This window comes from Gopherus evgoodei, chromosome 2, assembly GCF_007399415.2.
Source record: "Gopherus evgoodei ecotype Sinaloan lineage chromosome 2, rGopEvg1_v1.p, whole genome shotgun sequence".
In the NCBI taxonomy this organism is placed as follows: Eukaryota; Metazoa; Chordata; order Testudines; family Testudinidae; genus Gopherus; species Gopherus evgoodei.
This window is the reverse complement of record NC_044323.1, coordinates 92,479,990-92,507,960: the sequence shown is the minus strand read 5'-3', so window position 1 is coordinate 92,507,960 and position 27,971 is coordinate 92,479,990. Positions and strand designations below refer to the sequence as shown.

General features: G+C 38.6%; 1 protein-coding gene across 1 annotated transcript; it reads right to left on the bottom strand.

Moving 5' to 3' along the window:
• Positions 1-1,277: 1,277 nt before the first annotated feature.
• On the bottom strand, positions 1,278-27,710 carry NME8 (NME/NM23 family member 8). Its single transcript, XM_030549391.1, has 15 exons — positions 27,678-27,710; positions 27,526-27,583; positions 26,022-26,128; positions 23,756-23,827; positions 21,344-21,460; positions 20,097-20,160; positions 13,698-13,774; positions 11,944-12,036; positions 9,943-10,103; positions 8,790-8,968; positions 6,108-6,252; positions 5,012-5,119; positions 3,464-3,615; positions 2,398-2,542; positions 1,278-1,515 (listed from the first exon to the last, which is right to left on the bottom strand). Exons 1-15 carry the CDS (start codon positions 27,708-27,710, stop codon positions 1,278-1,280), a joined length of 1,749 nt encoding a protein of 582 aa, XP_030405251.1.
• Positions 27,711-27,971: the final 261 nt, after the last annotated feature.

Here is a 27,971-nt window from a genome sequence, read left to right as displayed (position 1 = left end):
CAGACTGATTGCTGAAATGAGCTTCCAGGTCCTCAGGAGGTCCTGGTAAAGCTCGGCAGCTCAGAGAGATCTCAGGAGAGACCTCTCACATGGAGAAAAAAGAGCTGCCTGTTGTATCGGAGCCCTTAGAGGCAGTGGAGGAAGGCGAACAACAGCATGCTCCATGCTGGACTACTTGCACTGTAAAGGAGTTTCTGCAAGGCCTGAAGGTGGAAGGTGTGGACCTGGCTGCAGATGCAGATCAGGCCTTGTCCACCCTCCCACATGGGAAAGATCAGTACACCTGCAGAGACCCAGTGCAGCCCCAGCCAGAAAAACTCCAGGATCTTCTTCTGGAGGCTGGCCAGATTCCTGGGGGTGAGGTCAAGGTGTTGAACTAGTGCCAGAGCATGGACAGGACAAGCTGGTTGATCATCAGCACCCTTCCCTGAAGGGAAATCAAGCAGTGCATAGCTGTTGTTTATAATGGGCCCAGGTTCCTCTACCATCCACAGGTAAACTGGTGTAAAACCCAAGATGGGGCCAGACCTTATTTTGGAGCCCAAACAAAGAGCCAAATTGAAAGGACACAGAGCTGAGGCTGAAGACCCTAGCAAGGGCAAATAGAATGTTAGCTACTGGACTCTTTAATACCCCTTAATGCCAAGCTGCTGAAGACCCACCAAGGTTTACAGGCAGCCTGCTGGGGGCACTTGGGGCAAGAAAAGGACTGCAGTACCACAGCCTGTCACTAGCAGGTGTTCAAGAGGTGAGTGACCCCCATTACAGTAGGACAAGAAGTAATAGGCTTAATGTGCAGAAAGAGAGATTTAGGTGAGATATTAGGAAAAACTTTCTCACTATAAAAGTAGTTAAGCACTGGAAGAGGTTTCCAAGGGAGATGCATTTTTGCAGGTTTTTAAGAACAGGCTGGACAAACATCTGTCAGGGATGGTCTAGGTTTGCTTTGTCCTACTTCAGCATAGAGGGCTGGACTTGATAACTTCTCAAGGTCCCTTCCAAGCCTATATGAGTCTGTGTTAATTAAGGGGTGAGCTATAATGAAGACTATTTTGCGAACATAACTATAGTGGTCATTACCAGCACGAACGGTCTAGTACACGTTAGTAAATTAATTGGTACCTTCTACAGTAGTGTTACTAATTGGTAACAAAATATTTCATTAGGGAGAAAAAGTTTATTTTATTACTGCTTTTTATATATAGCATAAAACCCCAAGTGGATAGATAGATGAATAACCATCTAATGACTTACATTTTAACTGTTACTGATAGATCTCAGTTGTGGCTTAGACTATTCAGATCAATCTCTCCAAATACATATTCAATGCTCTTCAGTGCATGTTCCTTATTAGATGAGCCGTGAACTGCATTACGCAAAATATCTTGTGCAAATTGAGCTCTAAGAGAATCAGGAGAAGATTCTTTTGCCACGTCTGGATCTGTTGGACCCATTAATTGCCTCCACTCCTCCACAGCATTTTCTTTAGTTAGGATCATTATCACTGATGGACCCCTGTAACATCAAGATATACAAATATCATATGTATTACTAGAGCTTTGCAACTATAGACCATACATTAACACTGAACTCTTTACTGAATAGTTAGCAAAATTTAACTCCTAGGGAAAAAGTGTTCCTGATTTATTTCAGGAAAAGAGTATGTCTGGCTTTAGAGATGGGTGAAAACTAGTTCTGAGGGTGAGAGGATAGATACCGTCAAAAGCCTCCAAAGTATAATGTGATAGGTTTAACAAGACGGTCACATTTCTCTCATATACCCCTCTGGGTCTGCATTTGAAAGGCCACCTGGAGAAATGTACAGTGAATGATTGGGGATGCAGAAAGAGTGAAGATAGAGAAGTGGTTTTCTATTGGAAGAGGCACATATTTAAAATGAAAATTTGGATTCTTAATACCCTTTGAACAGAAAAAGTCTCATTTATTGTTTATCCAAGTGGAAAACAATGGCCTTAAACAATTCATTCCTTAACAACTTCAGCGTTTAGATGGTTAGCCTATTTTCCCAATTGTCATCGTCTGAAGAAAAAAAAAAAGAGGTGGGGAGACATAAGTAGTTGCCCAGGATTCTCTTTTTTTGAGGAACAAATCCAAAAAGGTGGTCATCATAATTCAGTTCAGTGTAGTTCACCTGTTCTGTAAGCAAAACCCACTGCCTAATAAAGTAAAGACACTGTATTCTAAAAAAGTAATAAATATTTAAGTTCTTTTTATAAACATTCTAAAAATCCCCTACATTTGACACAGAAAGTGACAAAGAAGTGCAGAATTCCAAGAGTCTTCGTATGTTCAACAAAAACGTTTTGCCTGCTCTATAAATTCAAAGTTATAACTGCTACATTTACATAGCATGATATTGTAAAACCAGACACTTACTCAGACATATAATTAACTAACTGGTCAAAAAAGGGTTTTCCTTCATGAGCCTTATAAAACTGTGTTGCCATTTCACGGGTGAAATTTGTTTCTTTCATCTGTGATACAATAAAGCCAGCATTTGTAACCTTCTGCATAATATCATCTAGGAGAAAAAAAATACATTGGTCTTAATTTTTAACATTATTTTAAACAAATGTAGAAACGATAACCTTGAAAAATCCCAGAAATTGCTAGATTTGTTTTCTGGCAAATTCATGTGATTATATCTATTAACATGCTATTTATAATACAGAACAATCAGGAGTGAGATCTTGAACATAAAAAGTGACATAAAAAGTATGAATTACTATTAACAATAACAAAAAAAAATCATCCTATCATCTCTCATTGGATAGTTGGAATGTAACATCACACACCAGCTGGCCTGGTAACATCAAACTGCATAGTTCCAAAAAGGGAAAAGTGAGATTCATAGAAACGAATGGGGACATATAAAAATCAAAATAACCACTAGAGCTGTTACTATAAAACAGAGAATGTTTCTAATAAGGGGGTGGGGTCCTAGATGAAGAGGTAAAAACAATGGCAGTAGCAAGTTTAGGAAGACTCAACTTCATTTTTTCATTCTATGACTAAAAGAGGTTTTATCTTTTCTTTGATATAGCTTCCTCTTTCTTTCTATATATCTCACAGTAAAACATTAATTCATCACCACCTCTGTGGCCTGAGAGAGGAAGGAACCATAGGCAATTTTGGCTAATGAAATGTCAGTAGTGGGGCGGCAGCAAGAATTACTTCATGCCTAAAAGGTTTTTAAATGTTGAAAATGCATTTAGGAAAGACAAAAAGAATTGATCTAATATGACTTATTGCAAATTTTATATTGCTAATATTTTGTAGGAATGAGGTCCACAGTTATTTTGTAAAAGCAGCAAAGAGTCCTTATAGACTAACAGACGTATTGGAGCATGAGCTTTTGTGGGTGAATACCCACTTCGTTGGATGCATAAGTTATTTTGGAATGAGATCCACAGGCTTGGTATGCATGTTCTAGAATGTTTACCTTTATGTTCCTTAACAGCAGTGGGTTTGATAACTGCCAAAGTGTGTTCCACAGGAAAGAAGAATTCTAGTTCCTTCTCAGCTTGACCAGGTGAAGCACTGCCATGCAGCTGATTGAGAGGTACACTGTCTACTGCATACTCTGAACGTAAACTAACAATTATTAAACAACAAGGTAGTTCAGTGACATGACATTTTCATGCAGATGTATCAGAATCCCTATGAATTGCCTAAATAAATGCTAATTCTGAGAGTTGAGATGGTGGACACTAGAGACACAAAGGATACTTACAAACCTTTTGAAATGAATCGATGTATTCTAAACTAATCATTTTGGCTTTCAGTGGCATTTGTGAGCCCAAGTCATTTAAGTGCTTTCGAAAATTCCATTCTTGCCTGCTGCCACCAGGGAATGTTCAATTACTTCAGAATGTTCCTGTGTCCTCTTTATGTGATACTAATGCTATGTCTAGATTGTGAACTAGGGATGTGATTTTCTGCTCATGTACACATACTTGGGCTAGTTCTTATCAAGCAAGCATAAATATAAATAGCAGCACAGCATGGGTAGCATAGCAGAGCCATGCCAAGTACAAATCCTCCTGAAACTGGTGGGTATGTATTTGGCACAGCTCAGCCATGTCTCTGGTGCTACTACCCATGTTACTACAGCTATGCTGCTATTTATACTCATGTTAACTTGAGGAGAACTAGTGTGAATAGGTGAACACAAACAGGGAATAGCACCCCTAACTTGTAGCACAGACGTAACCTAAGACACTGGACTTGGAAGGTTAATTGCAGTTTTACCTACTTTTAGCTATAAATAATCCTTAGTGCAATTTTTAAACTATTCACTAATCCCCATTATGATCACTAATAATAGGTCTTACTAAATGATAAACAGTACCACTGCTGTAGATGACAGACCCTGTGAGTGAATGTCTTAATAGCACAACAGTTACTGAAAACAATGTTACAAACACTATCTTAAGTACCTAACATAATTATTGATGAGATATTTATGAGAAATTATTAGATTAGAAAAGGAAATTGAGCCATAAATAAAACACTATCCTTCCACAAAGGCACCCAAATTTCATTTAGCTAAGACATAGGACACTTTTCGAAGAGGAGAATAAGTAAAACAGAAAACAATTTCAAGCAGATATATCATCCAGAGTAATATATAATCAATGAACAGTTGAAAATAGAAAATAATTAGCTGTCAGCTGTGTAAATCACAGAAATAAATCAAACTGATCATTATAACTCAAGAGATCCCTCTCTTCTCTTCAAAATCTTGGAATGTTCTTTTTTAATTTGAACTTTCAGCTATGTTTACTAGCCATGTGTTTTTTCTAAATCCAATTGACGCTATATGTGCTACACTATATAATCAAGAAAATCATAAAACCTTTCAGAAACATATATCACTTTTCAGATGACAGCATATAGTTACACTGGTTACAATGTTGTCTAAATTTATATGTAGATTACGGACATATATTGCAGATTATGAATCATGTATCACTATTACAAATACTACCTGGCTGGACTTTTCTCCTTAGACTCTTCAAGAGTCTTTGGGCCTAGTAAATCTCTCCAGTGTTGTACAGCATTTTCTCGTATTAAAGCAAGTGCAAGGGTTGGACCACTGTTAAATGAGATGACTAGGATTAAAAAGCAATTGAAAATACCCCTAAAATATCTCTCAAAATAATTTGATTAAATTCAGTGTAGCCAGGGTACAGGTGCCTTGATATCGGAGAGATTTAAAATCCAATATACATTTAAAAAGCTGAAGTTCTGGTGAATTTTTTATATATTTGGGCAGGGGTATGGGGTATTGGGTGAAGGTAATTTAAATGAATAAACTACTGAACAGTGCTATTAGATGCAGGGAGTGTCATCAACTTATATATCAGGGGTGAAATCTTGGCCTCACTGAAGTCAACTGGAGTTTTTCCATTAACTTCTACGGAGCCAGGATTTTCCCACAGATCACCAGACTAGGACCATAGAGAATGTTATGAAGATGTTGCAAAGAAGCATCTTGGACAAACTCTTTAGACTTTGTAATTGCTTCTGCCTGAAATGACTGTTGTCACTTTGCTTGAGGGAAAATTTTCACTGCGGTGACAGCCACACCCACTTACCATGCTCTGCTGACAACAGGAAGATTAGTGATATTTGTCAGATGTTTAGGGGGAAAATAAAAATGAGTAGAGGAGGGTTTATGTGCTGATTTACAACAATCATTATTGTTGTTTTTATATACTGTCATAAAAACACTTTGATTTTTCAAATATTGTTTGTGCCATGACTTACTTTCTTGGGATCTAATTATTCCCCAGATCTATAGTGAAATTCAGAAACCTACCTATTCTTAAAGTTTGGAGATAGTCAGCTACAGTGGGTGGGGCCATTCCTTGAGTGAATTCTATCACAAAGTAGCTAGCTTCTGGATAGTATGTCTGATGTACCTGTGAATATTCTTCTTATCCATAAAACTCATTCCACTAATATTGAACTCCTGGACTCAACTGTATCTTGTGGCAATGAGTTATACAGGTTAATTACGCATTGTGAAAAATATTGCTTCCATTTGTAAGTTCCAACTTGTTGCCTTTCAGTTAATGTACCTTGTCATGTGTTCTAGAAGGGTTGGAAAAAAATCTTCATTTTCATGTTCCTTGTAAAACTGGTGTGCTTGTTCTTCTGTCAGAACTATTTCTTTCTGCATTGCTATTGTAAAGCCATCATCCTTAATCCTTTTCAGAATAGAATCTACAAATAAAACATTAAAATGGTGCTGCATTGTCATAATTTCGTTTATTTTATACGTTATATTTCCATATTATAGTTTATCCAGTCATTTCATTATAAAGTTTCCCAAAAGAGTTAACTTGTTCATTTTGGAATATGAAAACTATAATTCGTAACAACTGGTATAGGGGTCCAATAATCATTCCTTGGATGCTCAGCGAGAAGTTTTTTGCCTTTTTAAAATCATCCTTAAGGAAGGAAAGAATGTCAGAGAAGTCACATTTAATTTGATTTAGTCTCTGTCTTTGAAGGTTCTGAAGATGTCACTGACTAATATATAGGAAAGGGAGACTGCTTATGCATATATAGCATGCAATTTCTTAAAAACCCTTCTACACACATTCCTTCTTAAGAGCAAAACCTAACCAACAAGCAGCATGACCCAATTCATCATGAGGTCATCAAAGTCATGAGTTTGAAGAATGTGGATTTAGGTACCTAACTTTAGACATTCAAGTTTGATAGCGCTGCTAACTAGCTGTTTTTTTTGAAAAGCAAATAACATTTTGATATCATGGATTTCTCAGTTATAACTGATTTTCACTTATTGTTCTTATTTGTTTTTCACTGAACCTCTTTTTTTTTATCTGCAACTGTTTTGGGGGGAGGGATATCTCAGTGGTTTGGGCATTAGCCTGCTAAACCCAGGGTTGTGAGTTCAATCCTTGAGGGGGGCTACTGAGGGATCTGGGGCAAAAATCAGTACTTGGTCCTGCTAGTGAAGGCAGGGGGCTGGACTTGATGACCCAATGTCCCTTCCAGTTTTAGGAGATAGGTATATCTCCAATTATTATTAAATTTTGGTGAATGGCAGAGATGGTAGGGCACAGCGTAGCTCAAAGTACACCTGTCCTGGATCAGAATGATTGTTCACTGCTACCAGAGCTGGCTCTACTGTTTTCGCTACCCCAAACAGTGTGCCGAATTGTCGCTGCGGACTGCAGTCTGTGTGCCTTTAGGGCGGCACACACGTTTCCGCAGTGGCGGCAATTTGGCAGCAGCTTCTGTCTTCAGCTGGAAGACAGAAGCTGCACCTCCGCGGAAGTTGAACATAGAAGCTGCCGCCAAATTGATGCCGCCACGGAAACGCGTGTGCTGCCTTAACGGCACAAGAACTGCCCCCGCCATCCATGGCGGCAATTTGGCGTGCTGCTTGGGGGCAAAAATACAGGGACTGCCACCCCTTGCAGATTGCTGCCCCAAGCACCTGTTTGGAATGCTGGTGCCTGGAGCCAGCCCTGACTGCTATAGTATTAAAAGTCATCCTTATCAGAGAGACACTCATATTGGGCTTCTAATTCTCAAATACCACTGGCAGATAATATGTCCATAAGTAAGTTACAAATATCACTTACAGAAACTTTATCCAGTCAAATGAGCGTTAGTCACCTGGAGTTTCAATGAGTTTGCTGATGGAAATACAAATGTTAATACTATAGCACTAATCATTCCAGCTGACCTCCACTCAATCAGAAAATCACAAAAATACTCAGAATACATTGGGAAAAATTGAGCTGGGACTGTGGATCTGCCAAGTCAATAAACTTGAGGAATTATAATTGAGTGTCAAGCACCCATTTTTTCCACTCAAGAAATGTCAGTACAGATTCTCATTCTGAAATATTAATGAGCATTACAGCCCCCTCCAAGGATGGCTCAGGAGTTCTAACAGAAGATATAATTATGACTGCGTTCTGTGACTATTCTTGTAAGTTAGCACTATTTGACATGAGCAAAGGTGGCAGAATCAGGCCCTATATAAGGACATCAAAACTGCTCTCCCAGTTGCATAAGAACTAGATGTCAAATCAAGAAAGTAATGCCATGTAAATGTCAGAAGAGTGCTCAAAATAGTACTCTTTCAAATCTATGTAATAGACATGATTCAAGCTAGCCATAGAAGCGCCTTGGACCTGGCAGAGAATGCTCAACCACTCAAAGACCGTGATACTAGCTAACTGTTTCAGCAAAAAGCATTAACTCATTTAAATATGTTTTAAATGCAATTAGTCACTCTCATTGATTTTTTCTAGAAATCACAATATTATCCATAAAGGGGATCTATAGAGGAGATTTTGAAGAACTGATTAGGAAATAAATGATATTCACACAAAAGTATGTAAAACAGAACAGAATGAACAAATTGTATGTTTCTGATTATAGTTCTATCAACTTAAGCTGTAGCACAGAAAACAATTTGAAGACAGCATGGTCTAGTGTGCACCAACCACTGGACTGGAGGCCTGGATTCTTGTTCCTGCTCTACTACTGGCTCTGCTGGGTGACCTGGGACAAATCAGTTCACTCTCTCTTAGTTTCTCCATCTGCCCAATGGGGATAATTATATTGTCTACTTGCAAAGCACTTAACATTTATTGGAGAAAAGCGCTATATAAAAACTAGGTATTATTTATTAAAAGATACCAGGATTTTTGAAATCCAAAATATAAGGCCTTCTTTGTGTACTGCAGGTGAAAAATGTAATTATGATCACTTACTTCGTCTTTCCTTTAATAGAGAAGGTCTAATTAAGGCCAATGTTTTTTCAGCATTTTTGCTGGTCTTCTTTCTACCAAAATCTGGGAAAAAGAAGGCAAGTTGCCTGCTAGCATTTTCTATGCTGTCTTCCACATCACATAAATTTAACATATTCTCGGATTCCAAAACTTCTTGCAAGCTAATAAGAGACAAATAATACATCTAAATTAATGTATCCTTTATATTCATTTACTATTTTACACAAATGTATCAATAATTGACTTGCTGGAAAAATATATTTTAATACTTTAGTAAAACATATAAGACTATAATGCCAGTTACTTTATGATTCTGCATTCCAACAAAGCTCAGCAGTTCTAAGGAATGAAGATACTGTCCATTCCTAACAGAGTATTAGTTAATTACTGTATCATACCATAAGTACTTTGAAAGAGAAATCTCAGTCATGTAATGTTTCTACTTGTCTACCTTTGAATAGCCTTTCACAGGCCAAAATTAATACTGATAATGACAGTTTCTAAAGAGGGATTGATGAGGGGATCATGCTTTATACACCTAAAGTATGATCTTTGAAAACACAGCACTATAGAAATTCTTTGAAAAAGAAATAATTTTTATTGTGACATGTTTATAATCGTGAGGATCACCTATATGTGATCACTCTAATATTATCATAGCAGACAAAATTTATCCAGGGAAGGCTACTGCAGCTGTAAATCAAAAAGACAAGAGAATAATGACTGGTTCTTTCTAACAATATCTTTACATTCATGTCAGCACAGGGTCATGTAATTAGACTGAATTGGGTCAGTGCAGGTACATATAATTAGACTGTGATAGGACTGTGCAGGTTGCACCACCCTAGCCCACTCTGCAGGGCAATCTGGGGAGGGGAGGGGGCAATCTATGGCCCATTGTTGTCTTCTTCCTCAGGAATGCACTAATGGGACAGTTCCTGCACTTCCACAAGTGCTGGGACTGTAGTTGTGATGGGTGGTTGTGTGGCCCACACATGGTTGGGGAGACTTGCTTACTCCCTGCATCTGCATAGCTGTGCATATAAGGGCATGTGACAATATGGCTCTCAATATTTTTTAGTATTTCTCATGTAACTTCATAAAACATAAGTGTTATTTGAATTTTTCTAGTTACCTGTTTGGCTTTTCAGGCTGAGGCTCTGCAGGTATATACTCATCTGATCTACTTAGTTCCTTCCATTGAGGAATAGTATCAGTTACTTCCTTTGGTTTAGAAACTATCAGAATATGGGATGGTCCACCAGTCATGAATGTAACAAAATCTTCAAAATCAGGCTAAAAAACACAATTTCTCACCTATATACTACAAAGAGAACTGTTTGACCTTATCACCAGAAATCAAACTATACATGTGCTGTATAACTTACTCCCATCCCACTATTGTTTTTACACTCACCATATAAAATTCTATATGAAATATATTATAAGATCTCAGTTCAAGTGAGAAAATAGTAATATAAAATATGTCTCAGCCTTTACAGTAAATATAAGATCTTGAGATAACTGAAATTATAGTACTGCATGCGACTTGTGTGCCACACGTTCTCCCAACCTAATGTATCAATAACTCAGAGATAAGATCAAATGTGATGCTTACAGTATATTGGACTGAGGCACATGATGTAAAGCAACAAAATATACTGCATTTCCTGACATGATTTTTAAAGTTCTGTAAAGTTAGGCAAGTAGTCTATGACTGCATTCCTGATTTTCAGAACATTCTCAGGCACTTACTTCCTTGTCTGTTCTTTTCTTCTCTTTAGTCTTGGCCTTCATCCACGCAGAGAGATGCATTCATGGGAAGCAACCTCCTTCTTCATAACTTGGAGTCACTCTTCCACCTGTGCTGGAATTTTCTTCATTCCCGCTAAGCCCCCCATTTATTTCACTGCAGAGCTTTCTTTAAACCTTTCTCTTTGCTTTAACATACGATTGAGTCTTGCGCCTGCCAACATCTCCCATCTCTTAACTTACATAATATATTTCTCCTTTCATACTAACAGGATAGTAAGCAAGAATATTTATTTGTATTTTACTATTTTTAATGTGTAGTTTTTTTTTCATATTCTGATTCATCTCTATATATTATTTTACCTTTCAGATTTTATGAACATATTGTAAGGACACTCAATTCTAAAGTTATTCTTCTCTTGGTGTAAAGCATTTTGGAATATGATAGTTTGCATGGTAGACATAAATAAATTAAATGAAAGCGAATAGAAAAATATATTTGGTACTATACAATACATAAAGTGTGTCTCTACTCTGAAAAGTGATTGCAAAAAAATCTGTGATTTCAAGAGTAAATTTGCTCCATCAACAAATAATAAGAAGTTTTATCCAACTGCCAGTTCTACATACACAACCTGGTATCTGAAAGTCAAGCTGTGTTCTTTCTGATTCATTCACAATCCACATTATAAAGATTCTACAGGCCAAAATCTGCTCTCAGCGAAACCGCAGCAACTCTTATTGGCTTCAAATTCTGTCTTCAGTTGCATCTACATAATCTCATCATTTTCAATAGGATTGCACAGTTGTAAATGAGGGCTCTATATGGCCTGTAGAATAGACAGAATTCTATATTCTGAAACAGTTCAAGTACACACAGTGTAAATAAGTGCGAATTTTACACACTCATTTTTCAGAGTAAAATCACACTTTGAGAATAACAATGAAATAACTGATTTCCCACAGTTCACAGCCCCTCTGAAATAATATATAAATACTCTAAAACCCAACAATGATACATATATATTATATGTATAGTTGTTGCTGTTTAGAGTATTTACCTTATGTTATTCTGACTATTCCACTGTAGGCTGATGAGTTGGCTGTGTTAGGGATAATGGCCCTCTATTGCTTTAGTGTGTACCAAGGATTGTATGTTATTCTATTGTTATTCAAATGCAATATTGGAACACCAACAACCATAGGCATCATACAGGAGCTGGACTGGAAAACCAAATCAAAGAAGATTTTATTTTATTTTATTTTCTCTCTGTCATAAACAATTTTAATTAACTGGAATCAATTACATTTTATACATGTTTTACAAGCCATATAGATTATATTATTATCAATATAGCCACCTATATTTGTGTAGCCTTTTTACCTGTTCTGTACTGCGACTGTAGAAATCTCTAACTTGCTCTTCAGTTAATGTCTTCTCCTCTTCTGCCGCAATGCCAAAGCCAGCTTCTGTAATCTTCAATTACAGAGCAGCCACCAGGTTCAGCAGCATTTGAGGGAGACATAGAGGAAATCAGCAATTTAGTTTGTTTACATATTTTTGCCATGATTCTAAAAACTGACTGATTTTTCTGCAGAATCTTAATTGAGGTAATACAAAATATCACAAATATAGTAACTTCTTCATTCAGCCCAACTAAATTTCCAGCTTTTCAAAGTACTGCACTGTGTTCAGGTGTGACACCCATTAAACTAAAGAAGCCTTTTGCTACACATTATGTACCTCAATATACAGATTTTATTGAAAATCTCTACTATTTGTAAAACATGTTATACCATTATTGATTCCAGTAGTGCAAATAAAGCAAAGCTATGGGAAGGCAGCACATAAGCATTCCTAATGACTGCCAGTAAAATCTTCATTATGCAGCAGTCAGTGATGTACCTGTAAAGTATTTGTACATACCTAGGAGAGACTGGTCTACTGCCATTATAAAGTAGATATTAACTTTTTATTACAGTGTACTTGCTTTTTGGTTTTAGTATGCAGAAATAACATGAGTATCTATTTTTTTTTAATTCCCACTAGCATGGCAGAAATATGTATATCTGGAGTAGGCATACATTGATATGATCTATATTACCATGTGTACTCACTGCACAGCATACCCTATATGCGTGTATGTCCACAAATCAGCATTTCTGGAATTGAAATGAGCATTCCTCCAGTACTATGTTTTGGAGGCAAAAATGATGTCTCCTTAATCAAATGTTGTGTCTGCCGATGCATCTAAATCAGGGGTCGGCAATCTTTTAGAAGTGGTGTGCCAAGTCTTCATTTATTCACTCTAACTTAAGGTTTCGCATGCCAGTAATACATTTTAACCTTTTTTAGAAGGTCTCTTTCTAGAAGTCTATAATATATAACTAAACTATTGTTGTATGTAAGTAAATAAGGTTTCAAAATGTTGAAGCTTTATTTAAAATTAAATTTAAAATGCAGAGCCCCTCGGACTGGTGGCCAGGACCCAGACAGTGCCACTGAAAATCAACTTGCATGCTGCCTTCGGCACCTATGCCATAGGTTACCTACCCCTGATCTAAATTGATACCAGTGTATATCCTGTGACTTTACTTTCACATAAGCATAAGCTTATGCATGTCTGCAGACATTCACACACATATGTAAAGAACTGGCTAATCTGAGCTGGTTTATTTGTATGTCTAGAATTTTGAAAGATACTGCTGTGGCAAAGAAAATATTTTCCACACTTGTACAATTATTTTCTGTGACTCATCTGCACTGTCCTAGAATTGATGGTTAACTCTCACCCTTGCCATCAAATACAGAACAAATAAGAAACTGTTGGGAGGTTGTATCACTTGTAACTTATCACGCTTCAGTTGGAATACTTGTGTGATAATCAATGATCTGCATAGTATATTTCAGTACATACCTCTTTTAGTAACATAAAATATGTTAAAGAGCGTCAACTTGAAAATCATATTGCTCCAGCCACAACCATTTTACGTCTGTCAGTTTTACAGGATAAATACAGTATTAGTAGATCTGGCTGTACAGTTTTGTACTAAATTAATATCCAATTATACTACCATTTCCCTATCTTGGCACTTAACCAAACACGATGGTTGGTGTTTTTAAAAAATGTTGTTTACCTTTTGTTTAATTTCTTCTACTCTTCCATCTGCAGTGGCATCAGGTTTTATAATTGCAACAGTGTGTATGACTCCTTCTACAGGAAAAGGAAGAATACGTATGCATATTTATAAATATATTTACTGAAAAATATACACAGGCTAATTTACTTTCTGTACTTACAACCTAAGCTCTCCATAGTCTTCCTTTTAATAGATTACTAATTTTGGATTCTGCTTACCAAGATGTAGGCTGCTGGGAACCAATAGCAAAAGAGGTTCAAATGTGGATTATAAACCTCTGTACACGAATCACACACAGAGGCCTGGTCTACACTTCACGTTTATACCAAATTTAGCAGCGTTAAACCGAATTAACCCTGCACCTGTCCACACAACGAAGCCCTTAATATCGATATAAAGGGCTCTTAATACCGATATCTGTAATCCTCCCCAACAAGGGTAGTAGTGCTGAAATTGGTATTGCCATGTCGGATTAGGGTTAGTGTGGCCGCAATTCGACGGTATTGGTCTCCGGGCGCTATCCCACAGTGCACCATTGTGACCGCTCTGGACAGCAATCCGAACTCGGATGCACTGGCCAGGTAGACAGGAAAAGCCCCGCGAACATTTGAATTTCATTTCCTGTTTGCCCAGCGCGGAGCGCCGATCAGCACGGGTGACCATGTAGTCACAAATCCAAAAAGAGCTCCAGCATGGACCGTATGGGAGATACTGGATCTGATCACTGTATGGGGAGACAAATCTGTTCTATCAGAGCTCTGTTACAGAAGACGAAATGCCAAAGCATTTGAAAAAATCTCCAGGCTATGATAGACAGAGGCCATAGCAGGGACTCAGCACAGGGCTGCGTGACAAGCATAACAGAAAGCCAAACAATCAAATGGATGCTCACGGAGGGAGGAAGGGTGGGGGGACTGAGGACTCCAACTATTCCACAGTTCCCGCAGTCTCCAAAAAACATTTGCATTCTTGGCTGAGCTCTCAATGCCTGAAGGGTCAAAAACATTGTCGCGGGTAGTTCAGGGTATATGTCGTCAATTTACCCCCCTCCTCTCTCTGTGAAAGAAAAGGGAAAAAAATAGTTTCTCACCTTTTTTCAATGTCACCGTATGTCTACTGGATGCTGCTGGTAGATGCGGTGCTGCAGCGCTAAACAGCAGCATCCCCTCCCGTCCTCTCCCTGATGGCAGACGGTGCAATAGGACTGATAACCGTCATCATCATCCCATGAGTGCTCCTGGCTGGCCTCATTGAGGTTGGCCGGGGGCGCCTGGGCAAAAATGGGAATGACTCCCAGTCATTCCTTTCTTTAAGCTTTGTCTCCTGGAGATTCAGTCCTGGCTGGAATACCATAGCAGTTGGAGGCTGTGCTCCTTCCCCCACCCCTTTAATATCTAATGGAGATTCAGTCCTGGCTGGAATATCATAGCAGCTTGAGGCTGCGCTCCTCTCCCCACCCCCTTAATGTCTAATGGAGATTCAGTCCTGCCTGGACTATCATAGCAGCTGGAGGCTGCCTCCCTCTCATTTTATCTCACTAAGAAGTCAGTGTTTCTTATTCATGCATTCTTTATTACTTCATCACACAAATGGGAGATAACTGCCCGGTAGCCCAGAAGGGATGTGCGAGGAGAGAGAAGCAATGGGTGGGGTTGTTGCATGGGGCACCCCCCTAGAATGGCTGCAGCTCATCATTTCTGTGGGATGTCTGGGGCTCTGACCCGAGCGGCTGTGCTCTTGGTTCTTATAGTAGGCTGCCCCATATTCTAGGTAGGACTGATTCTATTTTTAGACAAAACATTTTTGTCTATGCGCCCCCAGCCAACCTCAGCGAGGCCAGCCAGGTAGCCCCATAACAGCAGCAGACAGTATATAGGACTGGTAACCGTCATCGCCAATTTCCAAAGAAGCAGACAGTGCAATAGGGCTGGTAACTGTCTGCTACCTTGCAGAGCATCTGTCAGCAGCATCCAGTACACATACGATCCAAGAGTGAAAAAAAGGCTAAACGGGCTCCATAGTTGTCATGCTATGGCATCTGCCAGGGCAATCCAGGGGAAAAGGGCGCAAAATGATTGTCTGCCGTTGCTTACACGGAGGAAGAATTGAGTGACGACATTTACCCAGAATCACCTGCACACTGTTTTTGCCCATCATGCATTGGGATCTCAACTCAGAATTCCAATGGGCAGGGGAGACTGCAGGAACTATGGGATAGCTATGGGATAGCTACCCACAGTGCAACGCTCCGGAAATCGATGCTAGCCTCAATACATGGACGCACACCGCCGAATTAATGTGCTTAGTGTGGCCACGTGCACTCAACATTGTATAAGCTGTTTCCAAATACTGGTTTCTGTAAAATCGGAATAATCCCATAGTGTAGACATACTCTGAGATGCAATTCCTCTTCCCAACTGCTCAGACTTTAATACTACAACTTTGAAAGCAGAGATAAGGGATGGTGAGTGTATATGAAGTAGATCCATTAAGAGAAAGGAAAGCTACTTATCTATAAGTGGAGTTCTCCCTGCACACACAGATCTGCCTCAGCAGACTCAGATATCTCAGTATTGCAAATCCTGGAATCATTTACAACTATAAATGCTTGTGGAGTTCAACATTCAAAACAAGATTATAAAGGGCTCCATTTCATTTTGTTATCTGTAAGGGAAGAGACTCCGAAAAGAGCCAGGAAAGAGGGCAGGTAAGTGAGAATCTGCAGAGGAAAGATACTTGCATAACACCATTTAGAGGTAAATAGATTTCCTTTTTTTAAGTTTTAATTTTATGTTTGAGGTTAACAGCTGATGGTCTGACCCACAGTTGGCACTTGGGAAAGTCTCTGACCATTGCACACTTGATCTCCAGCATTGCTATATCATGACATAGTCAATATGGTTCTACGTCATACTTTCAGGTGACTTCCGTGCGTATAAACAGCAAGAGAATTATAAAGAGTAATAACATACATAACAAGGAAGTGGTGCATACTATTATGAAAATGAAGACTGTGAAAGCACCAGAGGTAGATAACATGCTTGAAGAATTGTTAAAACAATTGGCAAATGTGGTACTGATCTTCTGTGGAAAACTTATAATGATGTACGGATGACTAGAAATTGGCCAGAGGACTGAATGTAAGGTATCTTTCTGTCCTTACCAAATAAGGGAAACATAACAGAGTATAGTAACTATCATATCATCTCCCTGACATAGCACACAAGCAAAGTTCTACTCTACATAATCTAGGATCGCATGAACGGAAGGATAGAAGCAGAACTATCACCCCAACAAACTGGTTTCAAAGAAGCACAAGTAACCAACTCATGAACATCCATCACATAATTGAAAAATGCACAGAGTACAATCACTCATAGATCATGTGCTTCACTGACGACTCAAAAGCTTTTGATACGGTCTGACATGACTATCTTTTGGAAGATATTAGCAGACATGAGGATTCCAAAGCATCTTATTGAGCTAACTGCAGGTCTCTACCACCACCAATAGACTACGGTGCAAACAGTAGTAGGCAACAGTGAGTGGTTTTCCACTGGGCAGGGTATAGTTTATCCCCAAGCCTCTTTAATGTATGAACAGAATTTATTATGAGACAAGCCTTGGAAGGTTTTAGCAAAGTGGAGGAGCTAGGATTTGCATTCATGGACCTCTCTGAATCAACCTCAGATCTCGTGATGACACAACACTCTTTGCTACATCCACCAACGCAGTGGAAAATATGGGTCTGCAAAAACAACTAATGAGGAATACAGATTATTCCTGCATACAATTAAAACAAAATGCATGAATGTTAAACACAGCTAACAAAACCAGGATGCAAGAGGGCATCACAATTAACAGACAAGTTGTAGAGGCAGCAGATGAGTTTAATTATTTAGGATCATATATATCCAACTAAGGAGGTTGTTCCAGTGAAACTGGAAGAAAAACTAGGGATGATTCACTCAGCTATGGCCTCCTTTGTGAAAAATTGTGGCATCTTGAAATGTATAAAGATGCAACTGGTGAAAAGCTTATTTTTTTCCATAGTGGTTTATGGATGTGAATGGTGGGATGATAATATCGCTGATAAGAAGAGACCTGAAGCTTTGGAAATGTAGTGCTGGTGAAGATTCTTGTACATCTTTTAGGCATTTGCCTTTTGTCCATGTTAGAAAAATTAGTGAAGAGAAGCAGACCCTGATATCAGAAATCAAGAGATGTAAACTTATGTACTTTGGTCACATTAGGCACAGTGATGGAAATAATCGAGAAAGTTGTTATGGAAGGAATGGTAGAGGGTCTTTGTTGACTATCAAGGAGAGATGCAAGGATGGTGTGTGGCAGATCACTAAAGGTTAGCTGCTGAGTGCTCAAAGTAGCAATGGAAGAACATGAAAGCTTCCAAAAAATTCTGCTATGTTCAGAGGTGAAAGTAAGCTGGTCTGGTCCTGTCTGGTGTACTGGAAAGAGCCAGTACGCCGTGCCAGACCGCACTGACTTCTGTGGCAGGGATTTAAAGGGCTCTGGGCTCCTGACAGCTGCGGGCAGCCCAGAGCCCTTTGAATCTTGCCTGCGGCTCCGGCAGCCGGGCTGGGGCCAGATTTAAAGGGCTCAGAGCTCCCGTGGCTGTGGGCAGCCCAGAGCCCTTTAAATTCCATCTGCGGCTCCGGTGGCTGGGCTGGGGCTGCATTTAAAGGGCTCAGAGCTCCCGCGGCTGTGGACAGCCCAGAGCCCTTTGAATCCTGCCTGCGGCTCCGGCAGCTGGGCTGGGGCTGGATTTAAAGAGCTCAGAGCTCCTGCGGCTGCGGGCAGCCCAGAGCCCATTGAATCCTGCCTGCGACTCCGGCGGCCAGGCTGGGGCCGGGATTTAAAGGGCTCAGAGCTCCCGTGGCTGCAGGGAGCCCAGAGCTCTTTAAATCCTGCCTGCAGCTCTGGCAACCGGAGCTGCGTTGGGGATTTAAAGGGCCAGGAGCTCTGTGGCATCCAGAGACTCGGGCCCTTTAATTTGCCCGAGCCCCAGGAGCTCCCAGCCACCTCTGCAGCTGGGAGCTCCGGGTTGATTTAGAGGCCCTGTGGCTCCCAGCCACAGCTGGTGCCCCAGGGCCTTTAAATCTTGAGAGGCACCGCCTCTTCTGGTTCAGGTCATGCCTCTTCTGGATGAAGTCACACCCCCTCAGGACTCCGGCAGTACCGGTAAGTTACTTTCACCCCTGGCTACATTGTCACTGATATTCAGATATGAATAAATAGATTTACTTAGCCTTCTTTCTTCTTTGAGATTTACCTTTGCAGAATCCTATTTTCGGCAGAATGACAAGCATTTACAGCCCTAGGTGCTAGGGCTGAGGAGTGATAAATTTAATAGAGATTGAAAAGAACTACCTCCCTGAAACAAGCAACTGCCATAATTCTTGCATGAAAGCTCTGAAGTCGCATTTCAATAGTGTTGTTTCAATGAAGAAGAGCTGGATAGTCATGCTAACAGGCTGGAAATACTGTATCACTGTTAGCCTGCAAATCGCCTTTTTCCCTGGGCCTGTTTTGCTTTTTGCTGATACTGCAGACCTCCTAGATAGTTGGCCTACAACTGCTTGGATTGTAGATGGTGTCTAATTTGACTTTCCTCTCTTAAATCTTGTAAATCCAGGGATCTGGTAGTTTTACTCATCTCTTAATTTCTCCATTGGGTCACTAGTTCTGTCAGGTGTTAAAACAAGCCTGTGCTCTAAAATGCATGAGCAGTCATTCTGGCTTGCACTTCTTGTGGTAGGCCATATGTATAAGGCCACATGTGAACATCTCAGAAAAAAACAGTGTAGCTACAGATCTTGCAATTACTGTACTCATAGCATATTTGCTGACATTTTGTCCTTCACATGTACCACTAACAAAATTAGACTCCGTTCTGAGAGACTCTGGAGAATACTGTATGCAAAAGGGGGCTCTCATTTGTACCCCAACAAAATTCATAGTCTTAGGCCTTTACAAGATGCACAGCTTTTGGGTGCCCTGTTGTTCTTGGTCACCATCTTTTATCATAACTTTTCTGTCATAGATGGTATATTAAGTTAGAAGACCATTCAAAGTTCAAATTGAACCCTTTGTTACAGGCATTGAGAGCTCCATTATGTTACATCTTTATAGTTGGATCCAGATCTCAGACATTATAGAAATAATAACAACATAAGCATATCTGTTATAAGTTTGACCATTTTTCGACATTCATATGCACCTGCGTGTGATAATTTGACTCCTTCTACAATAATCTCTCAAGTTACCAAATGAATCAAAGGAAAATTTTATCACTGGACATACTAAATAACTAACAAGATACTTGTTTGAGTTTTTTCTTTGTACTAACAGTTTTAAAATAATTAAAATATCATTTACCTTCAAGTTGTCTTTCTTCACTATATACTGCTGTTTTCTCTTCTAAAAACACAAGCTCTTCTACCTAAGAAAATTGCAGTTTTCATGTTGTTGTTATTCTGATAAAATTATTGTGTCAGTATGAAGTTAATATTGAGGCAGTATGGGCCAGCGTGTAGCCAACTGGGAATCAAGAGACCTGGTTGCTATTCCTGGCTCTGCCAGTGATGTAGAACAAGTCACTCCTTTGTTCTTTCTCTGCTTCCCCTCTCTGAAAAACTCCCTGCAGTGTTAACTTAGTGCAAGATAATACCAACATCAAAATTTAAGCTGCTTCTTTTTCTGCTTCTAAACATTTTTTGCAGATTTTGTGGAACCTAGTGCCAGCCCATACCTGCAAATCTTCTCTTAAATTAGGGGAAAGCCCTAACACTTTTATACCTTACAATATGAGAGACTCCTCATTACATTAATTTTAAAGAAACATAAAGATGGACATAACTGTGGAAATTTCCAACCTATTTCTTTGCTAAATGTAGACTATAAAGTAAACACCAAAATTCTAGCAACACAACTAAATTATTTAATCTCAATTATTCACAAAGTTCAAGTGGGTTTTGAAACAAACAGGGCTTGCTGCTGATAACATACACACACAAAACTTATTTAAGTCAACGAGCTCAGCTACCAGTTATCTCTTCAGCAGTTTTATCCCGATAAGCTAATAATATATTTGATAGAGTATAATATTGTCTTATACAGTACTAAGAGAATTTCAGTTTGTTCTGATTTTTCTTAACTCAGTTGTAGTCCATTTACAATTTCTCTTTTGCATCTACACAGATGAATGGAATTCTTTCACCTGCATTTCAGTTGGAAAGAGGAATTAGGTAAGAACTGTCCCCTTTCCCTTATTCTCTCGAGCCCATAGTAAAATATGAAAAATGTCCAGCACTGAAAGTATAAAAATAAATAAAGAGATAAATACAAAGTCAGTTTTTATGCTGGTGATAGTTTGTTAGCGAAGAATCTCTCCTTTGCATACAGATCAGTTTGTAAAATTACCAGTATCATTTGGATAAGTACCACTTAACAGAAGTTTCTAAAAGATGAAATACATGCCAATTCATGGTAAAGATAGCGGTATCCACAAAAATAAAAATGAAATATGAACAATAAAAGAAATAAAAACAGCACCACATGCAGAGACCATGCAAATGTAATAAAAAAATTTAAACTTGATAAGAAAACAGTTATCTAGTGAGTACCTGAGGGCGTTCTATTTCCCCTGCTAAAATTTTCCTCTCTTCTTCTAATAGCTTTATTATTGTCTTACTGAGAAGTGGTGCATTTGTGCCTCGCACTATTGCTATAATTTTGCCATCCTGCAAAAAAAAATGATAAAATAACACTCTTAGTAAGATCCACTAATTTAGTTTTGCACATATAATTGACTTCTAACACAATCTATTTTTCACCAGCAATAGACAGTTACTATGATACTGTGTTCTAAAACTAAAAGTTGTAGCAATGTATCACTGCAGACAGACTGATTTGCAAAACAGGTGATGAATCAAAAACACAGGGCTAAAATTAGTGATATCAAAGAAAACTGTTATTCCCATTATTTGTTATTCTGTTATTGCTTAACATAGCTCTTATCTCAAAAGTTTCAGAGGGTTTACATTTTAGAACCTGGCATTTTCTAATGTCTAATTCAAAGGATGTGTAATGGGCTACAGAGCATTTCATCATCAACATTTCAAATATAGCCTAGTTGGCCTAAAACTATCATCCAACTAGTCAACAGTGTCCTACATGAAATGAGTTGGTGGTCTCAATCAAGTTCCTATTGAGCGGTTGTCTACTTAGCACAGACCACGGTCACAACTGACAATGACTAGACTGTTACCTGTATTGGCAGCTCTGCTGAAAGGCCAGCAGTTGAACGGGTATAGAGCGGTGGTCCCCAAACTGTGGCGTGCAGTGGAACGTTCAGGGGGGCACACAACGGAACTTGGGCTAGCTCCCAACCGTAGCTCTACTCCACCCCCACTCTATGCCAAGTTGCAGCTCCACTCTGCCCACTGCTGCAGCTTTGCTCTGCCCCCAGCCACAGCTCAGCTTCTAGCCACAGGTCCTCCCTCATCCCCAATTCTGTCCCCAGCTTCTCCTCTGTACAGCCAACTGTGTACTAATGGGGGAAGGGCGGGCATGCAGACAGATTCCATTACAGGTTGCGGGGGGTGCTATAGGAAAATGTTGGGCACCACGGGTATAGAGAAGTAACTTCCTTCTGACCCAGTGCTTAATTTGTGCCAGGACTTAGCCTTGCCACCTCTAGGCTTGGGTTCATATCACTGGCACCTCTGGTCTTGCTGCATCAGTTATGAATGTAAAAAAATTGCTTGAGCCCCGCCACCTCTTCCATTACAAATTAAGCCCTGCTTTCACCATCAGAAGTTCTTCCTCCAAGTTGGGTATGTGGCAGGATAGGGATGCTACCACTATTGATGCCCAAACTGTATTTGTTCTGTAATGGCCAAAATTTGCTATCCTTATTTGAGCAAAATTCCTATTGGAGATAATAAGAGTTTTGCTCAATGAAGGACTGCCAAATCCGGTCCTCAATAAATAGTGCAACAAAATGTCCAGGGCTAGCAATCAGACAACTTACACAAATTCACTTACAATTAATTTGCTTAAAATTCAAAATAAATTTGAAGGAAAGAATTTAGAAAGCCTGATTCTCATTTACACTAAAATCCCTTTACACTGCTCTAGCTATATAAAGAGGCCTTAAGGCATGTGTAACATAATTTATATCCACAGTTAGGCCTATTTACATTGATAGAATGATGTAAAGGTACCTTAGTATTAATGAGAATCAGGCCTAAATTTTCCTTCTCTTGCTGTTCTCTGTCCTTGTTTCCATCTCTTCCAATTTTTGACTATTCTTGTTTTTCAGTTACTCTCTTCCTCCTTTGGGATCTGACCCTGTGCCCAATAAAGTTAATCACAAAGTTTCCATTTACTTCACTGGTACAGAATTAGACCTTTCTTGCTTTCACTTCCAATCCTCCTCATTACCAGGTTTCTTCCCTCCACTATTTGTCTCTTCTCATCTCAGTTCTAGTTCCTCCATTTTCCCACAGCTTCCTTCACTACTCTTCTTTCTGTGCTTCACTCTTCTGCTCATTGCTCCATCATATATATGCATGAGCAGCACAGTGAAACTGGCTAGCTTCTGGTGAAATCAGAGATGCTGTTAATTTCACTTGGCTGCATTCATATAGAGTGGAGTCTTCTTAATGCACCCTGCTTATTAGCCTCTAATTGCTGGAATCCAAATCTCAAAACTTCCAAGTAGAAAAAAACACTTGCCTACAGAGTTAGCAACCAGGTCTGGCATAATATACTATAGTATAATGGAGAATTTTCTTCTCTTGTTAGCAGAAGTACTATGCTAATACCTCTTCTTCTGTGCATGGCAAGAACATATAAAATATGATTTACTGTTAAAATGCCTGGTATGTACAATATGCAACAATATCCTATACACTAAAATTGTAAAGATGTAATTCACATTTGTACAGCTTTACATTTATTTTCAATATACTGAAAAAATAACAAAAATAGGCACCATGAAAATAAAAGCTGATGATGTATGTTGAACTTACAACACAAAAGAGAAAAACAGGTTCACACTTGTCTCTAAATGTCTGCAGGGTCACAATGCTGTCAGCCTCTGCCTAAAATAAGGACAAATAGATTATGATTAGATAGATAGATAGATAGATAGATAGATTAGATAGATAGATATTTGAGAACTTTTACAGAATGATTCTCAAACCGTTGTTCTGTGGATCAATAGTAGTCCTTAAAACACTTGCTGGTAGTCAACCTTCCTGGTCACATGAGTCGGGCTTTCCTTCTTGTTTACAGCTGCTAAATCACATTAAAAGTACTGTGTCCTAATATTGCTTTTTGAGGTAAGTAAAGGCTGTAATTGCAAATGTAAGGATCACATGACATTTCAATGGGAGGGAAAGTGGTCTATTGTATTAACTCTCTGTTAAGATGTGGTCCACACTATATAAAGATTTGAGAATCCCATTAATAACATTTATTAACAGTTACTTCTTGTTTTATGAATGTATTTTACATATACAATACACACAAATCCAAAAACTGCTTGAACTAACACTGGTGAATTATACTTGGCAAGGTTTTAACATAGTATTTATTTTAAAATAACTAGATAACAAGCACTATATAATATTGTTGTTCAATTTATCAATGTTAGTGGTACTAATTGAAGGGAGACCTGAATGGAAATGAACGGTTTACACTTCTGGGTCACCAGAGTCCTGAATTAATACAATCACTCTTGGGTGAAAGGTATGATGTTAATGATACAGTATAACAACCCCAAATAATAATATTGCCGATGTAAACATTTACATATGCTGTCAGGAATAAATTACGGATCTAAAGTAACTGCAAATGACGGGACAGGAGCTAGATGTATGAAACAGATGGAATAAACAGGCCTGATCTTCTCTTATTTTAAAAGCCACGCAGGGTTGCAAATAGCCTGGAAAGTAGAGGTCTGGCTGAAAACCTGGGATCTGATTCTGGTTTCACAATGGTTTTGCATTAGTATAACCTCATTGACTTCAGTGGTATGAGATTACAATTCGTTGTTTGGTGTTTTGGGCTTGTTGCTCTATGTTTTGTATGTACACATATACACACTTATGTGTGTATGACTTTTTAAAAAAAGCTTTATATATATATATATATATATATATATATATATATATATATATATATATATATATATATATATATATATATATATATATATATATATATATGGGGTTGGATTTTCAGAATCCGAGTTTAATAGGAGGAGATCTGTGTAAAAGATCTGTAGGATAAAAACCTTGCGGACTTGTCGGTTGACTTAATGGAGTGATCCACATTTGTATGTCGGAGACCTATAATGATCCCCATTAAAAGAGCATTTGCCAATGGTCACTGCATAGTGGTATCTGCAATTAGACAGTTTTGCTCAGTGTTTACAGCTGAAGATATCAGTGGTAACTCTTTTGGTAATGGTTAGCGCATGATGCTTTTTAATGGCTATTGCCATAGGCGAGACAGGTTGCTTCTGTCATCATGCTCTCTGGGACTATCAAGAATGCAACAAAAACAATTTGCAGCCACAGTGACAAGTATTATAAGCTTGATTGTTCAATATCTGGATGGGAACTCAGAATGAAACTGTGAAACATATATCTTCAGTGCATTAGATTGTAGCTGCCATATTATCTTGCTCTTCTAGTTTAATTTTGTTCTCAAACATATTTTTTTAATCTATCTGTTTTTCAGCTTCCCCCTCTTTGTTCCTTTTTAAATATAACATAGGAAATTATACGGAAAAGCAACAAAAACAAAAGGAAGTTACTGACCTGATTTTCAGAAGTGATGAGCACCCACAACTTCTATGGTCTTCAGTGGAAGTTGTGAGTGCTCAGCACTTCTGAAAGTCAGACTCTATGGTTATGCAATGTTAAGAACTTGGATTTTTAAACATGCAAGTCGATATATTGAGATATAGTTCCCCCAGTAATCTCAACTCTATCTCATAGTATGTATGCATTATGAGAATGTTCTTCATTATACTATTGTCTAGTATGTCTTTTCCATAACTAACTTGTATGATTCTAGTTTATCCCTTCTCTTATTACAGATCCTTCCCTAGCCATTATACACTTTGATCGTCCTCTTTTAAGAAGTCATTCAGAAAAAGAGACAAGCAAGCCAAATTCACCACTGACTTCACTGGTACTCAGATACTATGGTGATAGGTACTCTATAAATAGATAGATAAAGAAATACATTTGACACTGAAGTTCTAAATAGAATTTACATCCTTACCACAGCAAAATGCAAAAGGTCATCTTCACCATGCTCATTTTTTAGTTTTCTGAATAAATTTACCACAGCTTTGCAAGGCCCACACCAAGCCTGATAAACGTCTATTACTGAAAATATAAAAAATTAGAATAAAACTCATCTGTTTCACATAGTTTATAAAATAAAATGTTTTTGTAAATGTATAGGGTTAGTCCTGCTGTGGCATTGGCATACATGTATTTCTAAATCTATTTCTGGTCTCTTTTTCTTTTGAAAAACATTAAGTTTTGGTATTCTCTCTTACACAAATTAGGTTTCAACTTAAATATCTTAGTCTGTAAGAGTATTTATTTATTTATATATTTTGTGATGGGGAATGCAGATATATTAATGTCTCCTTCCCCTATCCCTTTGTCTTGGTTGCCCTTCCTTTCCTGTGCCCACTGTTAGTTGTCTCTCCCTCCTTTGGCCCTTTTATCAGTTGTCTCTTTCCATGTCTTGCCCCTCCTTTTTGGGCTGTTTCCCTCCTTCCTAAGATCATGTATGCTGTCTCTCTCCCAACCTTACTCATAACCCATTGGTTTTCTCTCTTGCTCCACTGATCACTTCACCCACAATCTGCTCTCCTTCTTTAGACAGCATTCCTAATAAATTTAACAGATATTGATGCTAAGCTTACATACAAACTGAGGGGAGTGAAGAAAATACATACTATGTACACTCTTGAAACCACACCATTTATAATACAATTGCTTTTGTCTTATGCCAGATACAATTGTGCATGAATAGGCACATAAAACTCATTCTGCTGATTAGTTCAATTTTACTGGGTAATTGAAAATATTGACCTATCAGGGCTTTCACTTACCCGTTCCAAGACATGAAGTCTTTTCAGAGCTTTTTAAAAAAAGAAACAAAAACACCCATCCATGGTATCCAGTATGGTTTAAATTCACTGCTTTGCAAAGGAGTGTGTGAAAGGCACTCATCACTACAGAACAATTTTGTGTTTGACTTGCAGGCAGACACAATGCATTGGGTCTTTGTATCTTTCGTGTGATTGGATTGATATTGTGACAGTTCCAAAATGGCCAATGCGAGAGGCATAGCTGGGTGTTAAATGGAGGAGCCATGAGATCTGAGTTCACATGGATTAATTTGCGAGGAACTCCTTTCGTACTATAGGTGGCATGGAGTGCCAGTGACCATACATCCAGTCTTTAGGCTGGTGAAGCAACTGTGGAGTGGCTACAGTGCAGACCTGTGTTTTCCCCCAGTTTAGGAGTGTGAATTTCAAATCATTTTGAGTCTTCATGTAAAATAGCTACACAGAGCATATTTACTTAGGCTTTATGGAGGTTTCTAGAACTCTTTGCTTTGAGGGGCAAGCTAGAGGAAGTGGCAGTTAGACAAAGTGTGTGCACAGTGAGAAGTAACTGGGCAGGAAGAGGTCACAAAAATAAAAAGACTGATAAAAATGTACACACATTTCATTATGTGAGATTAATAGAAAAAATAATAGTACCTGTTACACCTTTAGTCAGCAACATTTCATCCCATTGACTTTGATTGGTTATTACTGCCTGAGATAAAACAAAACCAGAATTTAATATCTCTAAAAATGTCAACAATTTTATTGAACTCTGGAATTATTCAAATAACAAACAAGATTTATACCTGTAGTTGAGCATCTTTTTTCTTTCCTGCCATTTTCCTGTGATCACATGAAACACAGCAAAACATAAAACACTTCTAAAATATATTATTGTTGCTCCGTAAGTTTAGCTCCATATAAATTGTGGCTTGGGGAACTGATTTACACAAAATGCCTTTTCCATCCAGTAGTATTCTATGGGTGAGATCCTCATCTAATTAAGATCAGCATAGTTCCACTAAAGTCAATGTGGCTATGTCGATTTACACTAGCTGATGATCTATCCCTAAATACAGCTGACTTCACTAGAGCTAAAC

Bases quoted from the DNA above. Each gene is read 5' to 3' on its own strand.
- NME8 (XM_030549391.1), bottom strand. From the start codon at position 27,710: ATGGCAGGAAAGAAAAAAGATGCTCAACTACAG. The intron at 3,616-5,011 runs GTAGTATTTGTA...AATAATTGTTAG, and splicing joins AAGGAGAAAAGTCCAGCCAG to TTTACGTTCAGAGTATGCAG. The intron at 1,516-2,397 runs GTAAGTGTCTGG...TTGATGTTACAG, and splicing joins TTAGTTAATTATATGTCTGA to GGGTCCATCAGTGATAATGA.